The 27,706-nt window shown below is 34.5% G+C and overlaps 1 protein-coding gene across 2 annotated transcripts in view; it reads right to left on the minus strand.

Moving 5' to 3' along the window:
* LOC142349520 (cell division cycle protein 27 homolog) overlaps positions 1 to 23,279 on the minus strand; it is a 167,297-nt gene extending 144,018 nt beyond the window's left edge. For both annotated transcript variants that reach the window (XM_075401138.1, XM_075401137.1), the window contains exons 1-3: positions 23,150 to 23,279; positions 4,798 to 4,873; positions 4,296 to 4,446 (exon numbers count right to left, since the gene is read on the minus strand). In XM_075401138.1, coding sequence (XP_075257253.1) covers positions 4,296 to 4,446; positions 4,798 to 4,873; positions 23,150 to 23,182 — 260 coding nt within the window. In that variant the 5' untranslated portion in view covers positions 23,183 to 23,279. The remainder of the gene's footprint in view (positions 1 to 4,295; positions 4,447 to 4,797; positions 4,874 to 23,149) is intronic.
* Positions 23,280 to 27,706: the final 4,427 nt, after the last annotated feature.

Consider the following 27,706-nt stretch of genomic DNA (forward strand, 5'->3'; position numbering starts at 1 on the left):
AATTTTCTTAGTGTCAAAATATGTTCTTCTTGGGTCGGAAATTCGGTTAGATTTTAAAATTGTACTGACTTCAGATTCTAAAACGAAGACTATTAAGCTTAATACTAATGCCAGCTAGCAACTGCTATCATCAATTTGATAACATAATGCACGTTTACTTAATGACCGGGCTTTATTGCTTTATCCCGTTTCTTTTGAAATTGCTTTTTTGACTTTGACGGTATTCACTACTATTCACTTCCTGACGGTATTCACAAATAAGTTATACTACCATTCACTACACTGCATGAACCGTTTAATTATACAAATTAACACAAGCAAAAACCTTTTAAACGCTTCATGGCTCCAACAGATCGAAAAACCGAAGTTTGAAAAACAACTTTTTAAAACGTAAAAAAAAACGTTGCAAATTTATTGAAGTCTCCAAAATTTAGGAAAATATCATAAAAAGCATTTCATTGTCACTAAAACTAATCAATAATTCATCGACAAGTAAAAGTTAAATTGGTCAGTAAAGACTAAAAAACCTACAAAAAAGACAAATTTCAATGAACTTGATAAAGCTGCAAAATTTTTTGAAAAAACTCCAAAATTTGACTCTAGAAGCTATTCTCGAATCTTTTGACTCTACAAGCTATTCATAAACTAATGACAAGCTCTTTAAAACTTCATTGGCCACTGTGGAATAAGAACCTCTACAAATGACAAAAAATTTTCAAAGAACTTGATAAAAACTGTAAGTTTTATTGTAAAGACGCACAAAATTGTAACAATTTTTTTTAAAACACTTCCTTGTCTCTAACAACTATCTCGTAAACCATCTTAGAGCTCTTGCAAAAACGACAAAACTTTCAAATATTTTGACTGTTGCAAATTTTATTGAAACGCCGCTAAAGTTCTGGGCAATTATATTATGGAAACAATCCCATCGTTTCTAGAAACCATCCAGTAATCCATCTTCGAGCCTTTAATTTTATTGACACCTAAAGACAAAAATCAAAACACTACAAAATTTTGGAAAAAAACAGCAAATATCCTTATCATTCTTAGTGTTTAAGATTGCATTCTCAAACTACATTGCAAAAAACAGACATAAAGAAGAACTATGGCTTGCAATTCACATTTATCAAAATTTGAAAACGTCATTTTGATCCCCATCACCAAAAAACAGAAAAAGTAGACAAATTTGAACTCAAAAACTACAAAAAATTGGCCTTTTAACCTTAAATTTACGCCTAAGAGCAGGTTCGGCACTCTAAGCTCTTGAAAGACTACTAAAGCCAGCTTAGAGCTTCTATTAAAAAACTTTTTTTCACAGGACGCAACCTGTTATGCTGTTTGAAAGATCGAATATATTAAAATGTGTGAAAACATATTACCAAAAAAACATAGCACGAAAAGTCCTGAGATACAATCCAAAGAATTGAAAAAAAACACCTGTATCCAACCATCAGATCAATTGAACAAAGCCATCTAAAAAGACAAAACTAAAATAATCAAGAAAAGTAAACAAAGATATAATCATCACTATAAGACTTGAGGCTTTTACACTGAAGGCCAAATTGTATCCAATTAATTAAACACAATAAACTACGCATAAGCCTTGAACTAGGTTTATGGGCCACTAAAAATAGCAAAACAAGAAAAATGATATTTTTTTTAAAAAAAAAATTGAGATAGCAAAATTTATAGCACGTTTCTACACTTTGCGATATTACTATATACAAAACCACACTTTTTCTTCTGTTGAACCTGTCTAGTATTCAATCTACCAAGACCTGAAAAAGTATGAAACCAATCTCAAATTTTACTGAAATGGTGTAACTCGTGATATTAATATCTTTAGAACCATTTCAGTTCTTCAAGAAGCTGTCTACTGACCAAATATCAAGCCTTACTAAATTTCTTGATATTAAAAAACTGAAACCAATTCCATTGCCAACTAGAAACTAGGCAGTAAACTATTATTAAACCCTAGGGCAGGATATTTGGCCTCTGAGCTTGGAAAAAAATGACACAAATTTTAAACAATAGCTGAAATTCGTGATATTAACATGTTGAAAACCAGTCCCCTGCCACAAAAAGATATCCACTCACCCAGTTTCTAGCCCAAAATAGGAAACTCTCGAAACAAAATAGCTTTTCTAAAAAATATAAGCACTTCTAGCTTGCACAAGACTACTAACAAGATTACTAGTAGCTAAGGTAAATGTCAATTGAAGTCCTGATTTAAAAATCTTAAAAAAACAGACAAGAAGTAAGGAAAGCCACACAATTTTGAGGTCAAAAACTTCAAAACTGACCTTTTCATATTGAATTAAGACGTTTAATGCAACTTCAGTACATTAAGTACCATAAAGACTACTGAAGACAGCCTAGGGCATCAATTGCAACTTAATGCCTGCCACGCTTTACCTTTATCCAGTTTAGAAAGCTTAAAGCTATCAGATAATGCGCGAACACAACTTAAAAAAGACAGCACACCAATACAGTCAAAATCTTTGGACTGTAAAAAATAGGAGCTCAATAGTAGCCCGCTGAGATGAGAGCGGCTATTAAACAATGGGCCAAAAATAGCTAAATAGTTGAAAAACAATCGTTGAAAATAGTTTCAAATTAGTTGAAAAGCTATTGCAAAAAAGTGTAACTCAATTTGATCCCCAAAATGTTTCATGAGTTCAATCAAATAACAAACATGTTTATCTTTAGTTTAAAAGGCTTTCAGACATGAAAAAAGTAAAAGGCCAGAAAAGCTTAAAATGCTGCACCTGGACAAAAAATTTGCTTTTCAGCGATTTTTCACCTAAATTTCTATCTGTGTGTCAAAAGAAGGTACGAAGATGACAATCACTCTTTTCTCGCTCTTCAAATTTGTTCGCTGAAAAAATACTTTTCAAGCTTTATCCACTCCTAGAGCATCCGGTTTCAATGCCAGCTAACTTATAAGAATTTCGGAAACGACACGAGGAACAACAGTCTTCAACAAAAACTAGCCTTTCACATAACTATCATCTAATACAACAACCGTAAAAAACCAGAAAAAGCAATCCGAGGTTAAAAGAAACATTAAAAAAATTAGCCAAATTAATGAAATTCAATATGAGTTTCTAAATAATGTAAGTAAATAAAACAATGATACGCTTTCTCTCGTGGATTTGAAAACATTAGACAACCATTCGATACTGTTTAAGCTTTATTAGATGCTAAAACTATTCTAGTTCTGAAAATTCAGAAATCACATAATTAGTCAAACAATTACACTTTTCTCAACTTTTTGTCATTTCCATCAACATAAAACTGCTTTACACCAGCAAAATTCCAAGCGTTTGGCAATTTAAATGTCCATGAGCAAGGCATCTATTTAAATCCCAAAATTTTGCATAGAAAACAGACACATGTTTACAATAATTGCTTCTCATTTGAGAGCAATGAATAAATGAAAAAAAAGCGCTTGGCCCAAAATTGCTCAAACATCCACAGAACGCTAGGAAAAATTTCTAAACCTTATTAGATGAAAACTCCCTATTTGAAACTAACAAAAAACTTTAATACGCGTTCAAAACAACTCACTGTTACAAAAAAAGCGTGATGAAACTTTTTAAGCAAAAATTTTTGAAAAGCCTCGCGTGAACAACAAACTTCTCTCCGCGAAAAAAATGCACATCCCAATGTCTCGCTCTCTCAGATACGCGGTAGAAACAAATAGCCCACTTTCTTTTCTCTCCCCTCTCCTTTTTTCTTCAACCTTCAAACCATTCCAAATTTTTTCATGCGTTTTATTTGCTTCAAAATTCACTCCAATAAAATTGATCTGAAAAAAGGTACTTCTCCAATACGCCGGACGTTTTAAAAAAAAAGAAAACTATAACGTCTCTTTGAGTCATAAAAACCTCAAGAAAATCAATACTCCTCTTCGATTCATAGCCAAAACAAATCAAGATCACCGCAATATAGCTACGCTCACCTTACAGCTCCGCAGCTAAAATAAAATTCAGTTTCTTCCTATTGAAAATTAGATATTAGGTTGAATATCATGATGCGTAATTGCGATGTGATGCTTACCCTAATCTGAAAATGTACCATTACATATAGCGTTTATATAGAATGTGCCTTTACACGTTAACTATTTTCAGCTCCCCTCTTACTATCGCAGATAGTAAGAGGGGAGCTAAGAGGGGAGATAGTAAGAGGGGTTACAGTATGTCTTCATTCAAAGTTGTCAGGATAATTTGAAAGCTAAATAATGTCTATTACATCGAGTCACATGAAAATTCAAACTTTCTGTGTAGACTTACTTTTTCATTTGGAAACAACACTGAGCTAGAAGAAACTTGAGGGATGAGCTGCTGTGGTGGTCGTTGTTCTTCAGGAGGTGATAGGCTTTGAAGAACTCTCCATTGCGGTAGAAACACGAGGCCAACAGCTTCAGACTATCCTCGGAATTTACTAAATCAACGAAACAAAAAATGGCTGAATTGCCGACTACTTATTCGTGTGAACTAAATTAGGCAAATTTTTGAACTTGATGTTTTTCGAGGAAAAATGTTTGCACTGATATGTTTATGTTAACCATTATGCCTGCAACAACCGATATGAAAACGCATAAGGACACAAAAACTTCATTACAACTATTATTGATCTCAAAACCAGCATTTTCGGTTCTCAAATGCTCAGGTACAGTGAAGTATAAGATGACAGTTATCAGAAGAATAAATTCACTTCTCAGAAATGAGAAAGCAACTTTCGCTAATACATTTCAAACAATTTGTCGAGGCGTAAGGATAAGCTTGGACTTACTTTCAGCATGTACTCTTTCAGCTAGGAAACAAGCATTCTCGTGGTCAAAATTGTCCAGCATGAAGTTGACCACCGCCTGTAACCAAAAACAATGCAATGTCAAAAACAATTCGGAGAAAACCGTGAACAAATTTCAGATTTGATAAGATTGAAAGATAGCTTCATAACCGCCACCACCTTGCATTACAAAGTCTAAGTTCTTTGCAATGTTCTGTTCAGAGGGTAAATTGTTTCCGTTTGGATTGTTTTCGAGTATAAAATTACTGTTGCCACAAAGCATCAGGACCATTAGCGGGTGTGCAACGTGGAAATGTAGCTTCCACTGTTTGTAAATAGAGAACGTATGTCCTCTGTTGCGTCTTAGCAACAGATAGCAAGTAAAAAAGTGGACACTCGAACTGCATTTACATCACATTGAGTTCAGAACAAACGGTTGAAGCACTGACTTTCATTTTGGCATTAACTAACAAGGAGGATCGCTCATGAGCGCGTTCACTGAATAGGTTCCGACTTTCTCAACTAGATTTTATTGTGTTTCCATGTAAGAAAGACCAAAAATTCCTTCAGTACATGAGTACGGTACAATAAATTAGTGTCAAGAGTTCTTTGACAATTTATCCTTCTTCCGTAAGCCAATTCAACTTTTACAAATTCGTCACGCAAATTGCCCTCAAAAGACCTCCGAGCGGATGGCTTTGTTAGTAACCAGCTTGGGCTTAGTGAAGTTAGCAGTAGGGTTGGCTCAGGAGTGGCTTGGAGCGAGTGGTGGGTTGCTTTTGCAGGATGAGGATGGGGGTTGAAGAGGAGAGAAGCTGTTGAAGGCGCCTTTTTGCCCTCTGGGTTTTACTCGTTTTTTTTTTGCGTTTTGGGGACGAAAAGTTAGAAGCGACGAAAAATCGGTCAGGCCAAAAAAACGCAACAAAAACCGCAGGAGAATTATAATTGCTACGATCTTTGTTTGAGGCCAATTAATAAGCTTCGCCAGGACCAAATGAGCTTTTATAAAGCTGAAATTTGATCACCCATGATCCAAGCGAAAATGACATCTGGCAACCTCGATCTACCCACGTTTGAAAGTGTAAACAGAACCGACTAGCGTCGGGCAAATTCCAAACAACTGGCGTGCGGTTGGCTTCATCATAACTGACTGTGGCTTTAACTGGGAAAACTGGCTTTTACTTTTCTGAGGGGTGAGATGAGCCGAGCGCGAGTGTGGGGGATAGAGGGTGAGCGCTAGCGTGGGGGTTACGGATGGAATGAGATGGAGTCGGGGAGGGGGTTGATGTGAGGGGTCGAACTCATGTGATGTGAGGGGAAGAACCGCTAGAGACAGCATTAATTAATGTCTCCTAAACAGTTTTGGTAAATCGCGTGCATGGTTATAAGCAAGTAAACCGGCTCTAAGAGAGAAATCAAAACATCCAAAAAAAAACTATCAGCAGAAAAGTCAGCGATACAACAAATCGTATAAAAAGACCAGCAGGACAACCAAAAACTGCTGCAAATTTCGATTGACAGCGACTAAACACAAAAAAGCAGGGCAAGAGCAAAAGAAATGAACAAAAATTCAACAAATCTGATCAAGAGAGCAAAATATTGAACCAATATGCTCTCAAACGCGCAGTGGACTCAAAACTTGCTTAACCAGGGTAGAACTGATAATCTAAGAGACCTTAAATGCTACTATTAGAGCTAAATTTAAACATAACCGAAAACGTAGCCGACTAAAGTCGGGCGAATCGCTCTCAAACGACCGGTTGGTTTCGGTAGTAGCCATCTGGGGCTCAGTGATGCTAGCATTAGGGCGGGGGGGGGGGGGGGCGCAAGCGATGGGTGTAGGGTTGTGTGACAGCTGCAACAGGGGCCCAATCGCCAGGTTAGAGGATGGTTGGACGGGGTGTCGGTGGGGAGGTGACTGAGGGGGTCAAACTTAGGGAGGTGCTCTAAGATGCTCTCCGAGAGGTACCTGTTTATCAATCGAGTTTTTAGGACGAAATATCAAATGGGTCAGACGAAAAATCGGTCAACCGAAAAATCGCATAAAGACCACAGGATTAATATAATTCCTAAACTTCGCCTGAGAGCAATTGATCAAAAACTGCCAATTAGCATTTTACTAATGAGCTTTCCCCGACTAATTTAAGCGGCTTTCAACAATAAATGAGAGCAATTTAACACGCAAAAAACAAGTTTGAAAAAATCACTTGAAGGTGATCACCCGACCTTTTTGAGAGCAAGATAAATAATCAGCCGAAAATTTTGCGAGCAATTAGAAAGAGTAGTCTTTTGTTATCACTTAAAAACAGTTTCAACCCGAAAAAAAGCATACAATTATCAAACTTGGAAAAAACTAAAATAGTAAACGGAAAAAATTGTAGAAATTAGTATAAAATTGCGTGTTAATGTTTAGAGTACCATAACATAGCTCTTAAAGTGGCCGAAAAAGTAATTAAGTCTTCCAAAAAAAATTATCAGCTGTCACAAGCATCAATTTTAGACTGGTCCAACGAAAAATTCGAAAAATGACGAAAAATTGCGAAAAGTTTTTACATTTTGGACTCAAAAAAGATTACCTTGGATTACGGCCTTCCCAGTAGCTTCACCACTCTAAGCACTCTTGACGTAATATTAAACTGGTTAAGCGCCAATAAAACTGAAACTTGATGGCCGCCGAAACTTGATGCCCGCTGAGTTTTACCTGTTTATCCCGTTTTGAAAAAGGTGAGGTCTGAAAACGTCTTAGAAAAAAACATAGCAGGACAAGTCCTGAATCACAATGCACGGAAGTGACTGAAAAACTTGATGCCCGCTGAGCTTTACCTGTTTATCCCGTTTAGAAACCTCAAGTCATGAAAAAGGTGAGGTGTGAAAACATCTTATAAAAAAACCTAGAAAGACAAATCCTGAATCACAATGCAAAGAAGTGACTGAAAAACAGACCAGATGTACCTGACCAGCAGATCAATTGAACAATCGCAGCCAGAAAGACAACCTCAGAAGTTGTGAAACAAAGAATGAAACAAACTAAACAAAAAAACAATCATTGCTAAAACTCTTGAAGCTTTTAAAGGGTTATATACGAAGGCCATATAAGCCACGATTCAATACACTCATTGGTTAATGCACAAGCCTTGAAAGAGATTAAATTACCACTCTAAGTAGACAAACTCTAGAAATAAGACAACTGCTACAAAAACCACTGGAAAGTGCAAAATGAAAGTTTCTAAAATCTGCTGGAAAAAATATTCGAAACTATTTTATGTCTCTGGAGTTCTGTCATGTAACCCATCTGCAAGACTTTTAAATATTTTTTGATAGCCAGTAAAGATCGTTTAGCTGAGAAAATGATAAAATTAAAAACTTGTAAACAATCAAACATTTTTACAAAACTTGTAAAAAATTTGTGATATCAATATCCTTAGAACCATTTAAGTGTGTCCAGAGACTATACAGTATAATTATCTAAGCCTACAAACTTCGCATGAGAGCAAACATCTGCCCATTAACATTTTACTAATAAACTTCCACCGACTAATTTAAGCTGCTTTAAACAGTAAATGAGAGCAATTTTACACGCAAAAAACAAGTTTGCAAAAATCACTTGATAATGATCATCCGAAACCTTTTTGAGAGTAAGAAAAATGATTTGCCGAAAATTTGGAGAGCAATTAAAAAGAGTGGTCTTTGGTTATCACCTAAAAACAGTTTCAACCCGAAAAAAAGCATACAATTATCAAACTTGGAAAAAACTAAAATAGTAAACGGAAAAAATTGTAGAAATTAGTATAAAATTGCGTGTTAATGTTAAGAGTACCATAACATAGCTCTTAAAGTGGCCGAAAAAGTAATTAAGTCTTCCAAAAAAATTATCAGCTGTCACAAGCATCAATTTTAGACTGGTCCAACGAAAAATTCGAAAAATGACGAAAAATTGCGAAAAATTTTAACATTTTGGTCTCAAAAAAGATTACCTTGGATTACGGCCTTCCCAGTAGCTTCACCACTCTAAGCACTCTTGACGTAATATTAAACAGGCTAAGCGCCAATAAAACTGAAACTTGATGGCCGCCGAAACTTGATGCCCGCTGAGTTTTACCTGTTTATCCCGTTTTGAAAAAGGTGAGGTCTGAAAACGTCTTAGAAAAAAACATAGCAGGACAAGTCCTGAATCACAATGCACGGAAGTGACTGAAAAACTTGATGCCCGCTGAGCTTTACCTGTTTATCCCGTTTAGAAACCTCAAGTCATGAAAAAGGTGAGGTGTGAAAACATCTTATAAAAAACCTAGAAAGACAATTCCTGAATCACAATGCAAAGAAGTGACTGAAAAACAGACCAGATGTACCTGACCAGCAGATCAATTGAACAATCGCAGCCAGAAAGACAACCTCAGAAGTTGTGAAACAAAGAATGAAACAAACTAAACAAAAAAACAATCATTGCTAAAACTCTTGAAGCTTTTTAAAGGTTATATACGAAGGCCATATAAGCCACAATTCAATACACTCATTGGTTAATGCACAAGCCTTGAAAGAGATTAAATTACCACTCTAAGTAGACAAACTCTAGAAATAAGACAACTGCTACAAAAACCACTGGAAAGTGCAAAATGAAAGTTTCTAAAGTCTGCTGGAAAAAATATTCGAAACTATTTTATGTCTCTGGAGTTCTGCCATGTAACCCATCTGCAAGACTTTTAAATATTTTTTGATAGCCAGTAAAGATCGTTTAGCTGAGAAAATGATAAAATCAAAAACTTGTAAACAATCAAACATTTTTACAAAACTTGTAAAAAATTTGTGATATCAATATCCTTAGAACCATTTAAGTGTATCCAGAGACTATACAGTATAATTATCTAAGCCTACAAACTTCGCATGAGAGCAAACATCTGCCCATTAACATTTTACTAATAAACTTCCACCGACTAATTTAAGCTGCTTTAAACAGTAAATGAGAGCAATTTTACACGCAAAAAACAAGTTTGCAAAAATCACTTGATAATGATCTTCCGAAACCTTTTAGAGAGTAAGAAAAAAGATCAGCCAGAAAGTTTGAGAGCAATTAAAAAAGTACTCTTTTGGTATCATTTAAAAACAGTTTCAACCCGAAAAAACGATGTATTTCAAACATGGGAAAAAAATTGTAAAAATTGTAAAGAAAATAGTAAACGGAAAAAATTAAAATAAAATTGACTGTTTATGTTACCCAAGGATAGTACTTAAAATGGCCAGAAAAGTAATTATGTCTTGCAAAAAACTTTATCAGATGTCACAAACATCAATTTTAGACTGCTCCAACGAAAATTTCAAAAAATGACGAAAAAAGCCGAACAATTTCAACATTTTGGGCTAAAAAATGATCTTTTACCTTGGATTACGGCCTTTCCAGTAGCTTCACCACTCTAAGCACGACGTAAAATTAAACTCGGCTAAGGCCCTCTAAAACTGAATTGATGGCCCCCAAAACTTGATGCCCGCTGAGCTTTACCTGTTTATCCCGTTTAGAAACCTCAAAGTCATGAAAAAGGGAGGTGTGAAAACATCTTATAAAAAAACATCGAAAGACAATTCCTGAATCACAATGCAAAGAAGTGACTGAAAAACAGACCAGATGTACCCGACCAGCAGCTCAATTGAACAATCGCAGCCAAAAAGACAACCTCAGAAGTTGGGAAACAAAGAATGAAACAAACTAAACAAAAAACAATCATTGCTAAAACTCTTGAAGCTTTTAAAAGGTTATATACGAAGGCCATATATGGCACAATTCATACACTCATTGATTGATTGAAAGATATTAAATTACCACTATAATAGATAAACTCGAAATAAGACAACTGCTACAAAAACCACTAAAAAGTGCAAAATGAAAGTTTCTAAAATCTGCTGGAAAAAATATTCGAAACTATTTTTTGTCTCTGGAGTCCAGTCATGTAAACCATCTGCAAAACTTTTTAAAATTTTTTGATAGCCAGTAGAGATCGTTTAGCTCAGAAAATGACAAAATCAAAAACTTGTAAACGATCAAACATTTTTACAAAACTTGTAAAAAATTTGTGATATCAATATCCTTAAAAACACTTAAGTGTATCCAGAGACTATACAGTATAACTATTTAAGCCTACAAACTTCGCAAGAGAGCAAATAATCAATATCTGCCCATTAACATATTACTAATAAACTTCCACCGACTAATTTAAGCTGCTTTAAACAGTAAATGAGAGCAATTTTACACGCAAAAAACAAGTTTGCAAAAATCACTTGATAATGATCATCCGAAACCTTTTTGAGAGTAAGAAAAATGATTTGCCGAAAATTTGGAGAGCAATTAAAAAGAGTGGTCTTTGGTTATCACCTAAAAACAGTTTCAACCCGAAAAAAAGCATACAATTATCAAACTTGGAAAAAACTAAAATAGTAAACGGAAAAAATTGTAGAAATTAGTATAAAATTGCGTGTTAATGTTAAGAGTACCATAACATAGCTCTTAAAGTGGCCGAAAAAGTAATTAAGTCTTCCAAAAAAATTATCAGCTGTCACAAGCATCAATTTTAGACTGGTCCAACGAAAAATTCGAAAAATGACGAAAAATTGCGAAAAATTTTAACATTTTGGACTCAAAAAAGATTACCTTGGATTACGGCCTTCCCAGTAGCTTCACCACTCTAAGCACTCTTGACGTAATATTAAACAGGCTAAGCGCCAATAAAACTGAAACTTGATGGCCGCCGAAACTTGATGCCCGCTGAGTTTTACCTGTTTATCCCGTTTTGAAAAAGGTGAGGTCTGAAAACGTCTTAGAAAAAAACATAGCAGGACAAGTCCTGAATCACAATGCACGGAAGTGACTGAAAAACAGACCAGATCTACCTGGCCAGCAGATCAATTGAACAATCGCAGCCAAAAAGACAACCTCAGAAGTTGGGAAACAAAGAATGAAACAAACTAAACAAAAAACCATCATTGCTAAAACTCTTGAAGCTTTTAAAAGGTTAAATACGAAGGCCATATATGGCACAATTCATTACACTCATTGATTGATTGAAAGATATTAAATTACCACTATAAGTATATAAACTCGAAATAAGACAACTGCTACAAAAACCACTAAAAAGTGCAAAATGAAAGTTTCTAAAATCTGCTGGAAAAAATATTCGAAACTATTTTTTGTCTCTGAAGTCCAGTCATGTAAACCATCTGCAAAACTTTTGAAAATTTTTTGATAGCCAGTAGAGATCGTTTAGCTCAGAAAATGACAAAATCAAAAACTTGTAAACGATCAAACATTTTTACAAAACTTGTAAAAAATTTGTGATATCAATATCCTTAAAAACACTTAAGTGTATCCAGAGACTATACAGTATAACTATTTAAGCCTACAAACTTCGCAAGAGAGCAAATAATCAATATCTGCCCATTAACATATTACTAATAAACTTCCACCGACTAATTTAAGCTGCTTTAAACAGTAAATGAGAGCAATTTTACACGCAAAAAACAAGTTTGCAAAAATCACTTGATAATGATCATCCGAAACCTTTTTGAGAGTAAGAAAAATGATTAGCCGAAAATTTGGAGAGCAATTAAAAAGAGTGGTCTTTGGTTATCACCTAAAAACAGTTTCAACCCGAAAAAAAGCATACAATTATCAAACTTGGAAAAAACTAAAATAGTAAACGGAAAAAATTGTAGAAATTAGTATAAAATTGCGTGTTAATGTTAAGAGTACCATAACATAGCTCTTAAAGTGGCCGAAAAAGTAATTAAGTCTTCCAAAAAAATTATCAGCTGTCACAAGCATCAATTTTAGACTGGTCCAACGAAAAATTCGAAAAATGACGAAAAATTGCGAAAAATTTTAACATTTTGGACTCAAAAAAGATTACCTTGGATTACGGCCTTCCCAGTAGCTTCACCACTCAAAGCACTCTTGACGTAATATTAAACAGGCTAAGCGCCAATAAAACTGAAACTTGATGGCCGCCGAAACTTGATGCCCGCTGAGTTTTACCTGTTTATCCCGTTTTGAAAAAGGTGAGGTCTGAAAACGTCTTAGAAAAAAACATAGCAGGACAAGTCCTGAATCACAATGCACGGAAGTGACTGAAAAACAGACCAGATCTACCTGGCCAGCAGATCAATTGAACAATCGCAGCCAAAAAGACAACCTCAGAAGTTGGGAAACAAAGAATGAAACAAACTAAACAAAAAATCATCATTGCTAAAACTCTTGAAGCTTTTAAAAGGTTAAATACGAAGGCCATATATGGCACAATTCATTACACTCATTGGTTGATTGAAAGATATTAAATTACCACTATAAGTAGATAAACTCCAAATAAGACAACTGCTACAAAAACCACTAAAAAGTGCAAAATGAAAGTTTCTAAAATCTGCTGGAAAAAATATTCGAAACTATTTTTTGTCTCTGGAGTTCAGTCATGTAAACTATCTGCAAAACTTTTAAAAATTTTTTGATAGCCAGTAGAGATCGTTTAGCTCAGAAAATGACAAAATCAAAAACTTGTAAACGATCAAACATTTTTACAAAACTTGTAAAAAATTTGTGATATCAATATCCTTAAAAACACTTAAGTGTATCCAGAGACTATACAGTATAAATATTTAAGCCTACAAACTTCGCATGAGAGCAAATAATCAATATCTGCCCATTAACATTTTACTAATAAACTTCCACCGACTAATTTAAGCTGCTTTAAACAGTAAATGAGAGCAATTTAACACGCAAAAAACAAGTTTGCAAAAATCACATGAAAATGATCATCCGAAACCTTTTTGAGAGTAAGAAAAATGATTAGCCGAAAATTTGGAGAGCAATTAAAAAGAGTGGTCTTTGGTTATCACCTAAAAGAAGTTTCAACCCGAAAAAAAGCATACAATTATCAAACTTGGAAAAAACTAAAATAGTAAACGGAAAAAATTGTAGAAATTAGTATAAAATTGCGTGTTAATGTTTAGAGTACCATAACATAGCTCTTAAAGTGGCCGAAAAAGTAATTAAGTCTTCCAAAAAAATTATCAGCTGTCACAAGCATCAATTTTAGACTGGTCCAACGAAAAATTCGAAAAATGACGAAAAATTGCGAAAAATTTTAACATTTTGGACTCAAAAAAGATTACCTCGGATTACGGCCTTCCCAGTAGCTTCACCACTCTAAGCACTCTTGAAGTAATATTAAACAGGCTAAGCGCCAATAAAACTGAAACTTGATGGCCGCCGAAACTTTATGCCCGCTGAGTTTTACCTGTTTATCCCGTTTTGAAAAAGGTGAGGTCTGAAAACGTCTTAGAAAAAAACATAGCAGGACAAGTCCTGAATCACAATGCACGAAAGTGACTGAAAAACAGACCAGATGTACCTGGCCAGCAGATCAATTGAACAATCGCAGCCAAAAAGACAACCTCAGAAGATGTGAAACAAAGAATGAAACAAACTAAACAAAAAAACAATCATTGCTAAAACTCTTGAAGCTTTTAAAAGGTTATATACGAAGGCCATATATGCCACAATTCAATACACTCAATGGTTAAAGCACAAGCCTTGAAAGAGATTAAATTACCACTCTAAGTAGACAAACTCTAGAAATAAGACAACTGCTACAAAAACCACTGGAAAGTGCAAAATGAAAGTTTCTAAAATCTGCTGGAAAAAATATCGAAACTATTTTGTGTCTCTGGAGTTCTGTCATGTAACCCATCTGCAAGACTTTTAAATATTTTTTGATAGCCAGTAAAGATCGTTTAGCTGAGAAAATGATAAAATCAAAAACTTGTAAACGATCAAACATTTTTACAAAACTTGTAAAAAATTTGTGATATCAATATCCTTAAAAACACTTAAGTGTATCCAGAGACTATACAGTATAACTATTTAAGCCTACAAACTTCGCATGAGAGCAGATAATCAATATCTGCCCATTAACATTTTATAAATAAACTTCCACCGACTAATTTAAGCTGCTTTAAACAGTAAATGAGAGCAATTTAACACGCAAAAAACAAGTTTGCAAAAGTCACATGAAAATGATCATCCGAAACCTTTTTGAGAGTAAGAAAAATGATTAGCCGAAAATTTGGAGAGCAATTAAAAAGAGTCGTCTTTGGTTATCACCTAAAAACAGTTTCAACCCGAAAAAAAGCATACAATTATCAAACTTGGAAAAAACTAAAATAGTAAACGGAAAAAATTGTAGAAATTAGTATAGAATTGCGTGTTAATGTTTAGAGTACCATAACATAGCTCTTAAAGTGGCCGAAAAAGTAATTAAGTCTTCCAAAAAAATTATCAGCTGTCACAAGCATCAATTTTAGACTGGTCCAACGAAAAATTCGAAAAATGACGAAAAATTGCGAAAAATTTCAACATTTTGGACTCAAAAAAGATTACCTTGGATTACGGCCTTCCCAGTAGCTTCACCACTCTAAGCACTCTTGACGTAATATTAAACAGGCTAAGCGCCAATAAAACTGAAACTTGATGGCCGCCGAAACTTGATGCCCGCTGAGTTTTACCTGTTTATCCCGTTTTGAAAAAGGTGAGGTCTGAAAACGTCTTAGAAAAAAACATAGCAGGACAAGTCCTGAATCACAATGCACGGAAGTGACTGAAAAACAGACCAGATGTACCTGGCCAGCAGATCAATTGAACAATCGCAGCCAAAAAGACAACCTCAGAAGATGTGAAACAAAGAATGAAACAAACTAAACAAAAAAACAATCATTGCTAAAACTCTTGAAGCTTTTAAAAGGTTATATACGAAGGCCATATAATCCACAATTCAATACACTCATTGGTTAATGCACAAGCCTTGAAAGAGATTAAATTACCACTCTAAGTAGACAAACTCTAGAAATAAGACAACTGCTACAAAAACCACTGGAAAGTGCAAAATGAAAGTTTCTAAAATCTGCTGGAAAAAATATTCGAAACTAATTTGTGTCTCTGGAGTTCTGTCATGTAACCCATCTGCAAGACTTTTAAATATTTTTTGATAGCCAGTAAAGATCGTTTAGCTGAGAAAATGATAAAATCAAAAACTTGTAAACGATCAAACATTTTTACAAAACTTGTAAAAAATTTGTGATATCAATATCCTTAAAAACACTTAAGTGTATCCAGAGACCATACAGTATAACTATTTAAGCCTACAAACTTCGCATGAGAGCAAATAATCAATATCTGCCCATTAACATTTTACTAATAAACTTCCACCGACTAATTTAAGCTGCTTTAAACAGTAAATGAGAGCAATTTAACACGCAAAAAACAAGTTTGCAAAAATCACATAAAAATGATCATCCGAAACCTTTTTGAGAGTAAGAAAAATGATTAGCCGAAAATTTGGAGAGCAATTAAAAAGAGTGGTCTTTGGTTATCACCTAAAAACAGTTTCAACCCGAAAAAAAGCATACAGTTATCAAACTTGGAAAAAACTAAAATAGTAAACGGAAAAAATTGTAGAAATTAGTATAAAATTGCGCGTTAATGTTAAGAGTACCATAACATAGCTCTTAAAGTGGCCGAAAAAGTAATTAAGTCTTCCAAAAAAATTATCAGCTGTCACAAGCATCAATTTTAGACTGGTCCAACGAAAAATTCGAAAAATGACGAAAAATTGCGAAAAATTTTAACATTTTGGACTCAAAAAAGATTACCTTGGATTACGGCCTTCCCAGTAGCTTCACCACTCTAAGCACTCTTGACGTAATATTGAACAGGCTAAGCGCCAATAAAACTGAAACTTGATGGCCGCCGAAACTTGATGCCCGCTGAGTTTTACCTGTTTATCCCGTTTTGAAAAAGGTGAGGTCTGAAAACGTCTTAGAAAAAAACATAGCAGGACAAGTCCTGAATCACTTTGCAGAAGTGACTGAAAAACACACCAGATGTACCTGGCCAGCAGATCAATTGAACAATCGCAGCCAAAAAGACAACCTCAGAAGATGTGAAACAAAGAATGAAACAAACTAAACAAAAAAACAATCATTGCTAAAACTCTTGAAGCTTTTAAAAGGTTATATACGAAGGCCATATATGCCACAATTCAATACACTTATTGGTTAATGCACAAGCCTTGAAAGAGATTAAATTACCACTCTAAGTAGACAAACTCTAGAAATAAGACAACTGCTACAAAAACCACTGGAAAGTGCAAAATGAAAGTTTCTAAAATCTGCTGGAAAAAATATTCGAAACTATTTTGTGTCTCTGGAGTTCTGTCATGTAACCCATCTGCAAGACTTTTAAATATTTTTGATAGCCAGTAAAGATCGTTTAGCTGAGAAAATGATAAAATCAAAAACTTGTAAACGATCAAACATTTTTACAAAACTTGTAAAAAATTTGTGATATCAATATCCTTAGAACCATTAAAGTGTATCCAGAGACTATACAGTATAATTATCTAAGCCTACAAACTTCGCATGAGAGCAAATATCTGCCCATTAACATTTTACTAATAAACTTCCACCGACTAATTTAAGCTGCTTTAAACAGTCAATGAGAGCAATTTTACACGCAAAAAACAAGTTTGCAAAAATCACTTGAAAATGATCATCCGAAACCTTTTAGAGAGTAAGAAAAAAGATCAGCCAAAAAGTTTGAGAGCAATTAAAAAAGTACTCTTTTGGTATCATTTAAAAGCAGTTTCAACCCGAAAAAACGATATATTTCAAACATGGGAAAAAAATTGTAAAAATTGTAAAGAAAATAGTAAACGGAAAAAATTAAAATAAAATTGACTGTTTATGTTACCCAAGGATAGTACTTAAAATGGCCAGAAAAGTAATTATGTCTTGCAAAAAACTTTATCAGATGTCACAAACATCAATTTTAGACTGCTCCCACGAAAATTTCAAAAAATGACGAAAAAATCCGAACAATTTCAACATTTTGGGCTAAAAAATGATCTTTTACCTTGGATTATGGCCTTTCCAGTAGCTTCACCACTCTAAGCACGGCGTAAAATTAAACTCGACTAAGGCCCTCTAAAACTGAATTGATGGCCCCCAAAACTTGATGCCCGCTGAGCTTTACCTGTTTATCCCGTTTAGAAACCTCAAAGTCATGAAAAAGGTGAGGTGTGAAAACATCTTATAAAAAAACCTAGAAAGACAATTCCTGAATCACAATGCAAAGAAGTGACTGAAAAACAGACCAGATGTACCTGACCAGCAGCTCAATTGAACAATCGCAGCCAAAAAGACAACCTCAGAAGTTGGGAAACAAAGAATGAAACAAACTAACCAAAAAACAATCATTGCTAAAACTCTTGAAGCTTTTAAAAGGTTATATACGAAGGCCATATATGGCACAATTCATTACACTCATTGATTGATTGAAAGATATTAAATTACCACTATAAGTAGATAAACTCGAAATAACACAACTGCTACAAAAACCACTAAAAAGTGCAAAATGAAAGTTACTAAAATCTGCTGGAAAAAATATTCGAAACTATTTTTTGTCTCTGGAGTTCAGTCATGTAAACCATCTGCAAAACTTTTAAAAATTTTTTGATAGCCAATAGAGATCGTTTAGCTCAGAAAATGACAAAATCAAAAACTTATAAACGATCAAACAATTTTACAAAACTTGTAAAAAATTTGATATCAATATCCTTAGAACCATTTAAGTCTACCCAGAGACTATACAGTATAACTATTTAAGCCTACAAACTTCACATGAGAGCAAATAATCAATATCTGCCCATTAACATTTTACTAATAAACTTCCACCGACTAATTTAAGCTGCTTTAAACAGTAAATGAGAGCAATTTAACACGCTAAAAACAAGTTTGCAAAAATCACTTAAAATGATCATCCGAAACCTTTTTGAGAGTAATAACAATGATTAGCCGAAAATTTGGAGAGCAATTAAAAAGAGTAGTCTTTTGTTATCACTTAAAAACAGTTTCGACCCGAAAAAAACCGATACAAATTTCAAACATGGGAATAAAAAAATTAAAAATTGTAAAAAAAGTAAACGGAAAAAAAGTGAAAACTAGTATAAAATTGCGTGTTAATGTTTAGAGTACCCAAACATAGCTCTTAAAATGGCCAAAAAAGTAATTAGAACTTGCAAAACACAAACATCAATTTTAGACTGGTCCAACGAAAAATTCAAAAAATGACAAAAAAAATTGCAAAAAATTTCAACATTTTGGACTCAAAAAAGATTACCTTGGATTACGGCCTTTCCAGTAGCTCCACCACTCTAAGCACGACGTAAAATTGAACACGGTTAAGGGCCTCTAAAACTGAAACTTGATGGCCGCCGTAACTTGGATGCCCGCTGAGCTTTACCTGTTTATCCCGTTTTGAAAACTCAGTCATAAGAAAGGTGTGAAAACATCTTAGAAAAAACAAATCAGGACAAGTTCTGAATCACAATGCAAAAAAGTGTCTGAAAAACAGACCGGATGTACCCGACCAGCAGATCAATAGAACAATCGCAGACAAAAAGATAACCACAGGAGTTGGGAAACTAATAGAATGAAACAAACTAAACAAAAAACAATAATTGCTAAAATTCTTGAAGCTTTTGAAAGGTTTTATTACACAAACCTTGAAAGAGATTAAATTACCACTAAAAGTAGATAAACTATAAAAAATAAGACAAATGCTACAAAAATCAATGGGAAGTGCAAAAATAAAGTTTCTAAAATTTGCAGGATAAAATTTTCAGAAGCATTTTTTGTCTGTGGAGTTCTGTCATGTACCCCATCTGCAAGACTTTAAGAAAAGCTTTGATAGCCAGTAAAGATGTTAACCTCAGAAAATTACAAAATCAAAAAATTTATAAACGATCAAAAATTTTAAACAACATCTCGTTAAAAAAATGTGTTATCAATATCTTTTGCACCATTTAAGTGTATGCAGAGACTAAACAGTATCACTATTTCAAGCCTGAAACAGTTTCACTGGCTCAAAGATCCATAAATTTGGAACATGACAATTTTCAGAAAATTTAGGTTTTTTTTTAAAAAATTGCTAATACTCAGGTTATTAAAATATTGATAGCCATTCCATTATCTCTCGCAACTATGCAGTAACTATTTATTTATCAAACCCTGGCGGAGCTTCTTGGGGCCCCAGATGCAGGAAAACTAAAAAAAATTCACACAATTTATAAAAAAATGAAAATTTTGCGTTTTATTTATTTAACAAATGCTAAAAATAGTGGTATTAAAGAACTGAAAACCATTTCATTGTCACTAACAACTATGCAGTAACATACTAGCAAACCTTATAGGAGGTTCCATGGCCACTAGGGAAAAAAATGTTGAATTTTAAAAAATTCTTTAAACAGGCATTTTTTTGAAAATTGCTAAAACAAAATCTTGAAACACGTTCTCCTTTACCAATAGAAACTATGCAGTAAACTATAATCAAAACCTAGATGAGATTCCTTGGCCGTTGAGGTTAGAGAAACCTAAAAAGTGACATGACTTCAAAAACTTAAAAATAAAGATTTGAAAAAAATAATTACAAATGTTGAAAACAATTCCATGGCCAATAAAAATTGTTTAGCAACCTGATATAAAAACCTAGATGAGGTTTCTTGACCCCAGGGGCTGGAAAAAATTAATGAACGTTAATAATTCTCAGAAATCTTGATAAAAATTGCAAGTTTTATCAAAAAATTGCAAAAACTCGTAATGTTAAAATCTTGAAAATTATTGCATTACCTCTAGAAACCATTCAGTGCCCTGTTATTACTAAGCAGCAGGTTTTTTGACACCAAAGGCTGCAAACCCTCAAAAAATGACAAACATTCCAAAAAAAACTTGAAACAAATTGTAAAAATTAATATAAAGTTTGGGTGTTTATGTTAGTAATTAAAAATATAGCTCTTATAAAGGCCATTAAAAGTAACTGCTTCGTGCAAAAGATGTTTATCAGCTTTTACAAACCTCAATTTCAGACTGTTCCAACGAAAAATTCGAAAAATGACAAAAAAAAGCGAAAAATTGTCAAACATTGGGCTCAAAAACCCCTAAAATGATTTTTTAATCTTCAATTACGGCCTTCCCATTAGCTTCAATACTCTAAGTAATTGATGGACTACTAAACACGGCTAAGGGCCTCTAATGAAACTTGATGACCGCTGAACTTTACCTGTTTATCCCGTTTTGAAAGCTCGAATTCATGAAAACATCTTACGAAAAAAAAAATAACATAGCAGAACAAGTCCTGAAATACAATCCTAAGGACTGATTGAAGAACTTAAACGTACACTATCTGTCCAGCAGATCAATTGAACAATGCCAAACAAAACACAGAATCATCTCAAAAAGTTGAGAACCTCAAACAACCAAACGAATCAAAAATATACTCATTGCTAAAACTCTAGAAGTTTGTACCCCGAAGGCAATATTTGATCCCTTTAAAAAACCTATTTCAAACAAAGGTTCAAACAAAATTTTGTACTTGAAATCGGTTCAGTATTATATCTGCAACACCTGAAAAAAATTCATTGGCCCTTGAAGATCGATTAACTCAGAAAATGACCGAAGAATTCTTGTCATGTTGCTGAACGTGATATCAACATCTTGAGAACCAGTTCTGTATCTCTAGAGGATATCCAGTAACCCGGTTCCAAGCCTTAAAAAATTCATTGGCTCAAAGATCGATAAACGAGGTAGAAGACAATAATATTTAGAAAAATAATTTTTTATCGAAAAATAAAACTTCGTTTTATTAAGATCTGGAAAACTATCCCATTGCATAATCAACTATGCAATGACATACTATCAGAGCCTGGAGGAGGTTTCCTGGCTACTAACGCAAAAAAAATTGAGTGAAAAACAAATGTTTTCAAAACTTTGAAAATGTTTGCAAAAATTGCGAAATTTCTAGAATTGGAAAATTTATATCGTTCAAAGGAATTCCTTTGACACTAACAACAATAAAGTATCACACCATGGAATAGGTTTTCTGGCCCAGGAGGTTGGACAGATATCAAAAGTTGACAATTTTTAGGAAAACTTGAAAAAAGTGCAGATTTTATCCAAAAATGCAAAAATTCGAGACATTAAAACCAATATTGAAAACCATTCTTTTGTAACTAAAATCTATACAGTGTCCTATTGCCAAACCCTAAGGGAGATAACCGTGTCCCTGAGGCTGGAAAAATTGACATAAAATTCCAAAAAATGGTAAAAATTAGTATCATTTTGCGTGTTCGTAGTACCAAAACATAAAGGTCATAAAAAGGTTATAACAAGTAAATTTGTCTCGCACAAGACCTTCATCAACTTCTGAAAATTTCAACCTAAGACCAATCAAACAAAAAACTCAAAAAATCACAAAAAGAGACACGAAAAATTGCACCATTTTGAGCTCAAAAACATTTAAATGACATTTTAACCTTAAATTAGGGCCCTCCCAGCAGCTGCACAAATCTAAGCACATTAAAGACTACTAAAAACTACATTGCAAAAAGACAGCACCAATACAATCCAATTCTTGGATTGTAAAAAACCACGATATTCCCAATAATAGCCGCTATCGCTTCGCAGCTATTAATGAGAAAAAATCGCCGCTTGAAATTCTCGATGGTTGGAAAGCTTTGGGCAATCCTCAATCGTTAAACCTTTTATTACCAACTATTACTTGATAAGCTTCATATAACAATTTTATTGGATTACCCTTATCTAGCATTAAGCTAACAAATCATTTCGCAAACACGCAAAATATTTCAGCACGCAAAGCTGAAACGGTTTACCACCAAATTCGGCGCAATTTATCGGGTCATATTAAGATAATTGACCTCTCTTTGATTACAAAGTGAAACTTTGAACCTCTTTTGTGGTATCTGATAGTTAAATATATTTAACAGGTTGGATCAGTATCTATAAATACATATGCAAACGTGGATTCTCCCAAGCTATATTAGAACGCTTGTTTAAGAATAAAGAAATTGCTCCTATTCAACAGCATATACAGGGTTCATTACTTCTGTACTTCTGTGATTCACATTTGACCTGTTTACATATTTTAAAATACAAACAGGCGAACGTCGGATGAATTGCTCTTGAACGACTGGCGAGGCAATCAATTAGAAGGGGGATGGGCTAGACAAACGTGTATGATGCAAAAACTAGTGACTAGGGGAGGATTCGAACCAACGACCTCTCGGATTGAGTCTCTGACGTCAAACGTAAATTGGGTACTCTGATTCTAGCAACAAACCCGATAAATTACGTAAAATTAGCCAATAGATTATGGGAACAAGAACAGAAAAATGATTGTCAAAAAAATTAGTGATTTAGTTCAAAAACCGTGCATCTAAAACATCTGAAACAAACGTGAAAAAAATGTAACCTGAGATGCTATAAATGGGTCCACGGGGGCCATTGCTAGACAGTTGTTATAACAAATAACAGCTCTGAGATTTGGATATTCCAAGTGTTTAGTCAAGCATACCAGATATCTGAAAGAGCAATGACATTTTCTAAATTGGACAATTAGCAAATTTGATGACCACCAGCACAAAAAGTTATAATGAGCAACTGGTTTAAAACTCTGCCACTTCATCCGGAAAAATCCCAAACAGATTTGCATCTCGTACTATGGTCTGCTTGTATTTTTGGCTCAAATATGTTGAACTGCAATGCTGAACTGTTCGATTATGCGAACAAAAAAACGACCAACAACGATCGAAATGCTCTTAAACGACCAGCGAGCGGTTGGCTTTGGTAGTAGCCAGCGGGGGTTTAAGATGCCACCATTAGGGAAGATGCTAGCATTAGGGATGGTAGCGTGTGGGTTTCGGGTGGGTGGGGGAGGGAGAGAGTCAGCTGTAACTAGAAAGCGCAAGGCTCTAAGAGAGCTGCTCAGCCACTTTATGACTTGGGGATTCACATTTTCATCACGTTTTGAGGACAAGAAGTTAGGGGTCAGACGAGAAATCGGTGTGGTCTAATGGGGTTTTGGAGTTGGGGCCCGGGTGGCCGCCGTATTGGCCGACAGGGCGTTTAGCCTGCTACCAAAAAATGAGAAATTTACCCGACAATTTAAGTAACATGAGCAATAAAGCTGTGATGGACCAATTATGGACTTTTATTACCAATTATGATAAAATTGTCGGCTAAATTTCTCTTTTTTTCTTGTCTGCCAAACGCCCTGTCGGACAATTTTCCTAGCACCAGGGGCCCGTACGTTGAGAGAGAAACACTATCATTGTATATGGATAACTGCGCTAAATATACAATAAGTGTAAATGATTTATGCATACTCATAAATTGTTTTTCTCAAATACAACAGAGACCAAGTCACTTCATGCGGAAATCACGCGATGCGATGTCTAATTCAATAGAAACTGCTGTGGAGTTGGATATTAGATATTTTTAAACGACTTAAACACCTGTAAGTTTCAATTTGATACCTCAACCTCCAAAAGAGGGATACTTAGGGTTAGGGCAAATTTGGAATAACCCTAGAAATACAAAACATGGCCAAAATAGCAAAATCCGGAAGAGGAATGTTTTTAAAGAAATTGATAACAGATTTAAATATGAGTTGTAAATAGGCTAAATAATGTATACAGAAAAAAATTTCGAATCAATTTTTTAGAATAGTTCCTAGAATTGTTTTAATGGTGGTCTCAGACAAATGTAAATACATATTCATTTTATCCTTTAACAATTTGTGAAACAGTTTTAACCTGACGATGAACGTAAAGTTCGAAAAATCAGAACGTTTGTTTTAAATATCGGAACTAATTTTAATTTGACAAATGGTTCTTTTACTTCAATTTGATCTCGCAGGTAGATTGGGAGTGAGTTCCGTTTGAACGATACCAGATTAAAGAATAATTTAGAGGGGAATCAAGCCGGTGGAACATTCACTACATAAAATTTTCGGTTAGTACGCAAGTTAATCCTGTAATTGCACTTCAAAGCCCAATTCATCTGTTTCTCCAGAGAAAACACCAAAGGTGCTCTGATTTGCAGAGACAAATAAGAAAAACAATCTAAATTACGAAGACAAGTGCATCGAAGACCATGAGTAAAACTGTTAGAGGAAATCTATGCTGAACAGTACCAATGGTTCACGCCAGAGTTGAGACTGTTATTATATTCGCCCCAATTTATAATTCAAGTTTTTTGACATTCAAATTCAACCTGCTGATGCAAAAATGAGTTTGCAAAATTTTAGTGTTTTACTACAAACAATACACAGCAATATCAGAGTTTATTCGACTACAAAACAACAAACAAACATCGGCATACTACATCCTACAACTGTCCCTATAAATCTCACCTGTTTTACTTGCTCTGTGAGGTCATTTTTATATGAAATGAAAAAAAATCTTAGTTTCTTACTTTCGCTCAATTCATCTTGACACAACTCTATAAAAAAAACACAACTCTATAAAGAAGTTGTAATCGCGCCTTGAAAAGATTTTATGACCTGTATTGCAGAAGATGATAGGTATGGAGATTGTAATTTTCTCAATAGGAGTTGATGTGAAAGATGGTCCAAGGCTCTAGATGAATCGAGTAAAACGTCATGGAATGTATTACCATCACAATGTTATGTGTCTGATTGATTCATTGAAAAACTGGATGACAGTATTTGCTGAAACCTCACGTCAGAGAACAAATTGAGGCAGCAAAACTGAATTCATACTCTTGCAAAAGCGCGATTTGTTTGTGCAAGAATTGTCTGACTTTATAAAAATGAAAAAGGTTATCAAGTAGGGCGATAGTTTACAGGGTCCATATTGTCTTCATGAATTCGGATGGGGGTTATGGCAGCTCTTCTGACACTCGCAGGAAAGGCACAGTGTTCATCACATGGTCTGGGAGTTTAAAATTTGGGTTGGTTTTCTAAAATTTGGGTTCAATCAACAATTGCCAGCGCTGGAACTTCAAAACGACCAGTAGGCCTGTTGCGATTTAGCTCTCTGACGATATCAAAACAAAATTTAGCATATCGCTAGTGGCAAAACTTGATCTTTCTTCTTTTTCTCAAACAAATTTTCGACCTAGCTATGAGAACCAAATCAACAGGTTCCGCACATTTTTTGACTTCAACAATCGCTTCACAGGGGAATTTTTCACTAAGGAAAAGACTTCAGATTATTGTTCCCATGAGTTTTTACGTAATTTTGCTCCACAATTTTGCACTACTAAGTGAAAAAAAACAGTTCCAGGTTATCTTTTCCTGTTTTTGCTTTTTTATTCATGACAGTTCGTTTCGTTTCTCAATCTATGCAGAACAATTCTCTGGCGACCAATTCAGAAAAAAATTTTCGAGGAATGTTTAAAGTTCATGCATAGCTCCTCAAAGTTTCTTTTAACAGTTTCCGTTTTTGAGATTAAAATTTTGTATTATGATGCTTTTTTTGTTCTTCAAAGTTTATATCAGTAAACGAAGCAGTAGCAAACAGGACGGTTTTAAAAGAGCTATCGAAAACAAAACTTTAACCTTGAGCAACGTTCCGTGTGAAATTGTATTCCATATCCATTTTTTCATTGTCTTGCAAGTACGCGTGATAAGACTTCGCCTAGCTATTGTGAGACTGTAGGGTAGAACTACAGAATCTAAACATATGGACTATTATAATCATTGATACAGTCACGCAATGCAGTGATTGGAAAAGAATCGTATGATGAGTTTACTATAAACTCTCAAAGAAATTAATCTGATTTAGCTTAAGAGGATTGTATTTTAAATTTAAAAACATTTTGGAGGGCAGTTGCTAGAAAAATTGCACCGACAATCAAATCAAAATGAATCATCCTTTGAAAGATCGAACGTGTTTAAATCCTTAAGTTGGTTTCCCTATAGCTTTGGTTTGTGAATAAAACTGAATGCAAAAAAAAGAAAGTATCCAAAACAAATGTACCGCCTAGATTTTAAGAGATTTTGAAGTGAATTACAACAAGAGGTTACAGAGATCAAGCATCCGCCATTGCCGTATTATTCTAAACTGCAAGACTTACTAACGCTTATAACCTTATTGTAAGGCAATTACAACATCGAGTTGAAAATTAAGTTAACGGAAAATGCATTGAGCACACGACAAAATGAGCTCATAGCAATCAATAACTCTTGCACAAAAAACCAAGGCGAGTTTCTGGATAGAATTTTTGGTGAGCTTAATAAATATTATCAGGTAAAGAACCAATATTAAAGTCAAGTCAATTTATTTTGACGAACAGTTTTCAACCAAAGTTTACATAACTATTTCAAAAAGTTATACTCATAGGTCAATTCCAGTTGCCGGATCCTGTTCTACAACTGTGACAGCTAACACACAGTTCAGAAAGTGATTCACTTTACACTTCATTGCTGTATGCAAACCCTTACTTGTACGACACAGAATTCTAAAGTCTCGCTCTCTTTTTCTTTGTGCAGCGTGCTGGTGTAAACCCTCTTCGAAGTGTGGAGAGTTTGCGTTGATGTGAGTTTTTGCCCACAAGGTTAGCCTATAGGAGTTTTCATTGCTTCGAGACTGCACCAAATACATAAACGGTTACGGAATTCCAAACAGCACTATTTCAGTGACAAGTCACTGAGCCATTTTGAGGCTCCTTTTCCATATGCCAAGCCAACAAAGTGAGGTTTGACAGCATTATCTTGCGCAAAATATTGTCTTTGCGAGTTCTCATCTTGTTAAATTGAGCATTGTTTTCGTCTTCCGTATTCCTGTCCCGTATGAAGCCAATGTTTGTTAGACCTTGACTTCCGAAAGGATCGAAAACATCGAGCGACGCATCGTAGTCAGTGTCGTGTTCAGTTTGATTTGTGATGTTGTGTCAATCATCTCAAGTCAGTGGCAGTTACAAAAGGTCTGCGTTGTTGATGACGGGCAAGTAAAACAACGATGATAACAAAACATTTTTAATACATTTTCTGCGTCGGAGAAAA

The sequence above is a fragment of the Convolutriloba macropyga genome, chromosome 11 (genome assembly GCF_964194025.1).
Source record: "Convolutriloba macropyga chromosome 11, txConMacr16.3, whole genome shotgun sequence".
NCBI classification, from domain to species: domain Eukaryota; kingdom Metazoa; phylum Xenacoelomorpha; order Acoela; family Convolutidae; genus Convolutriloba; species Convolutriloba macropyga.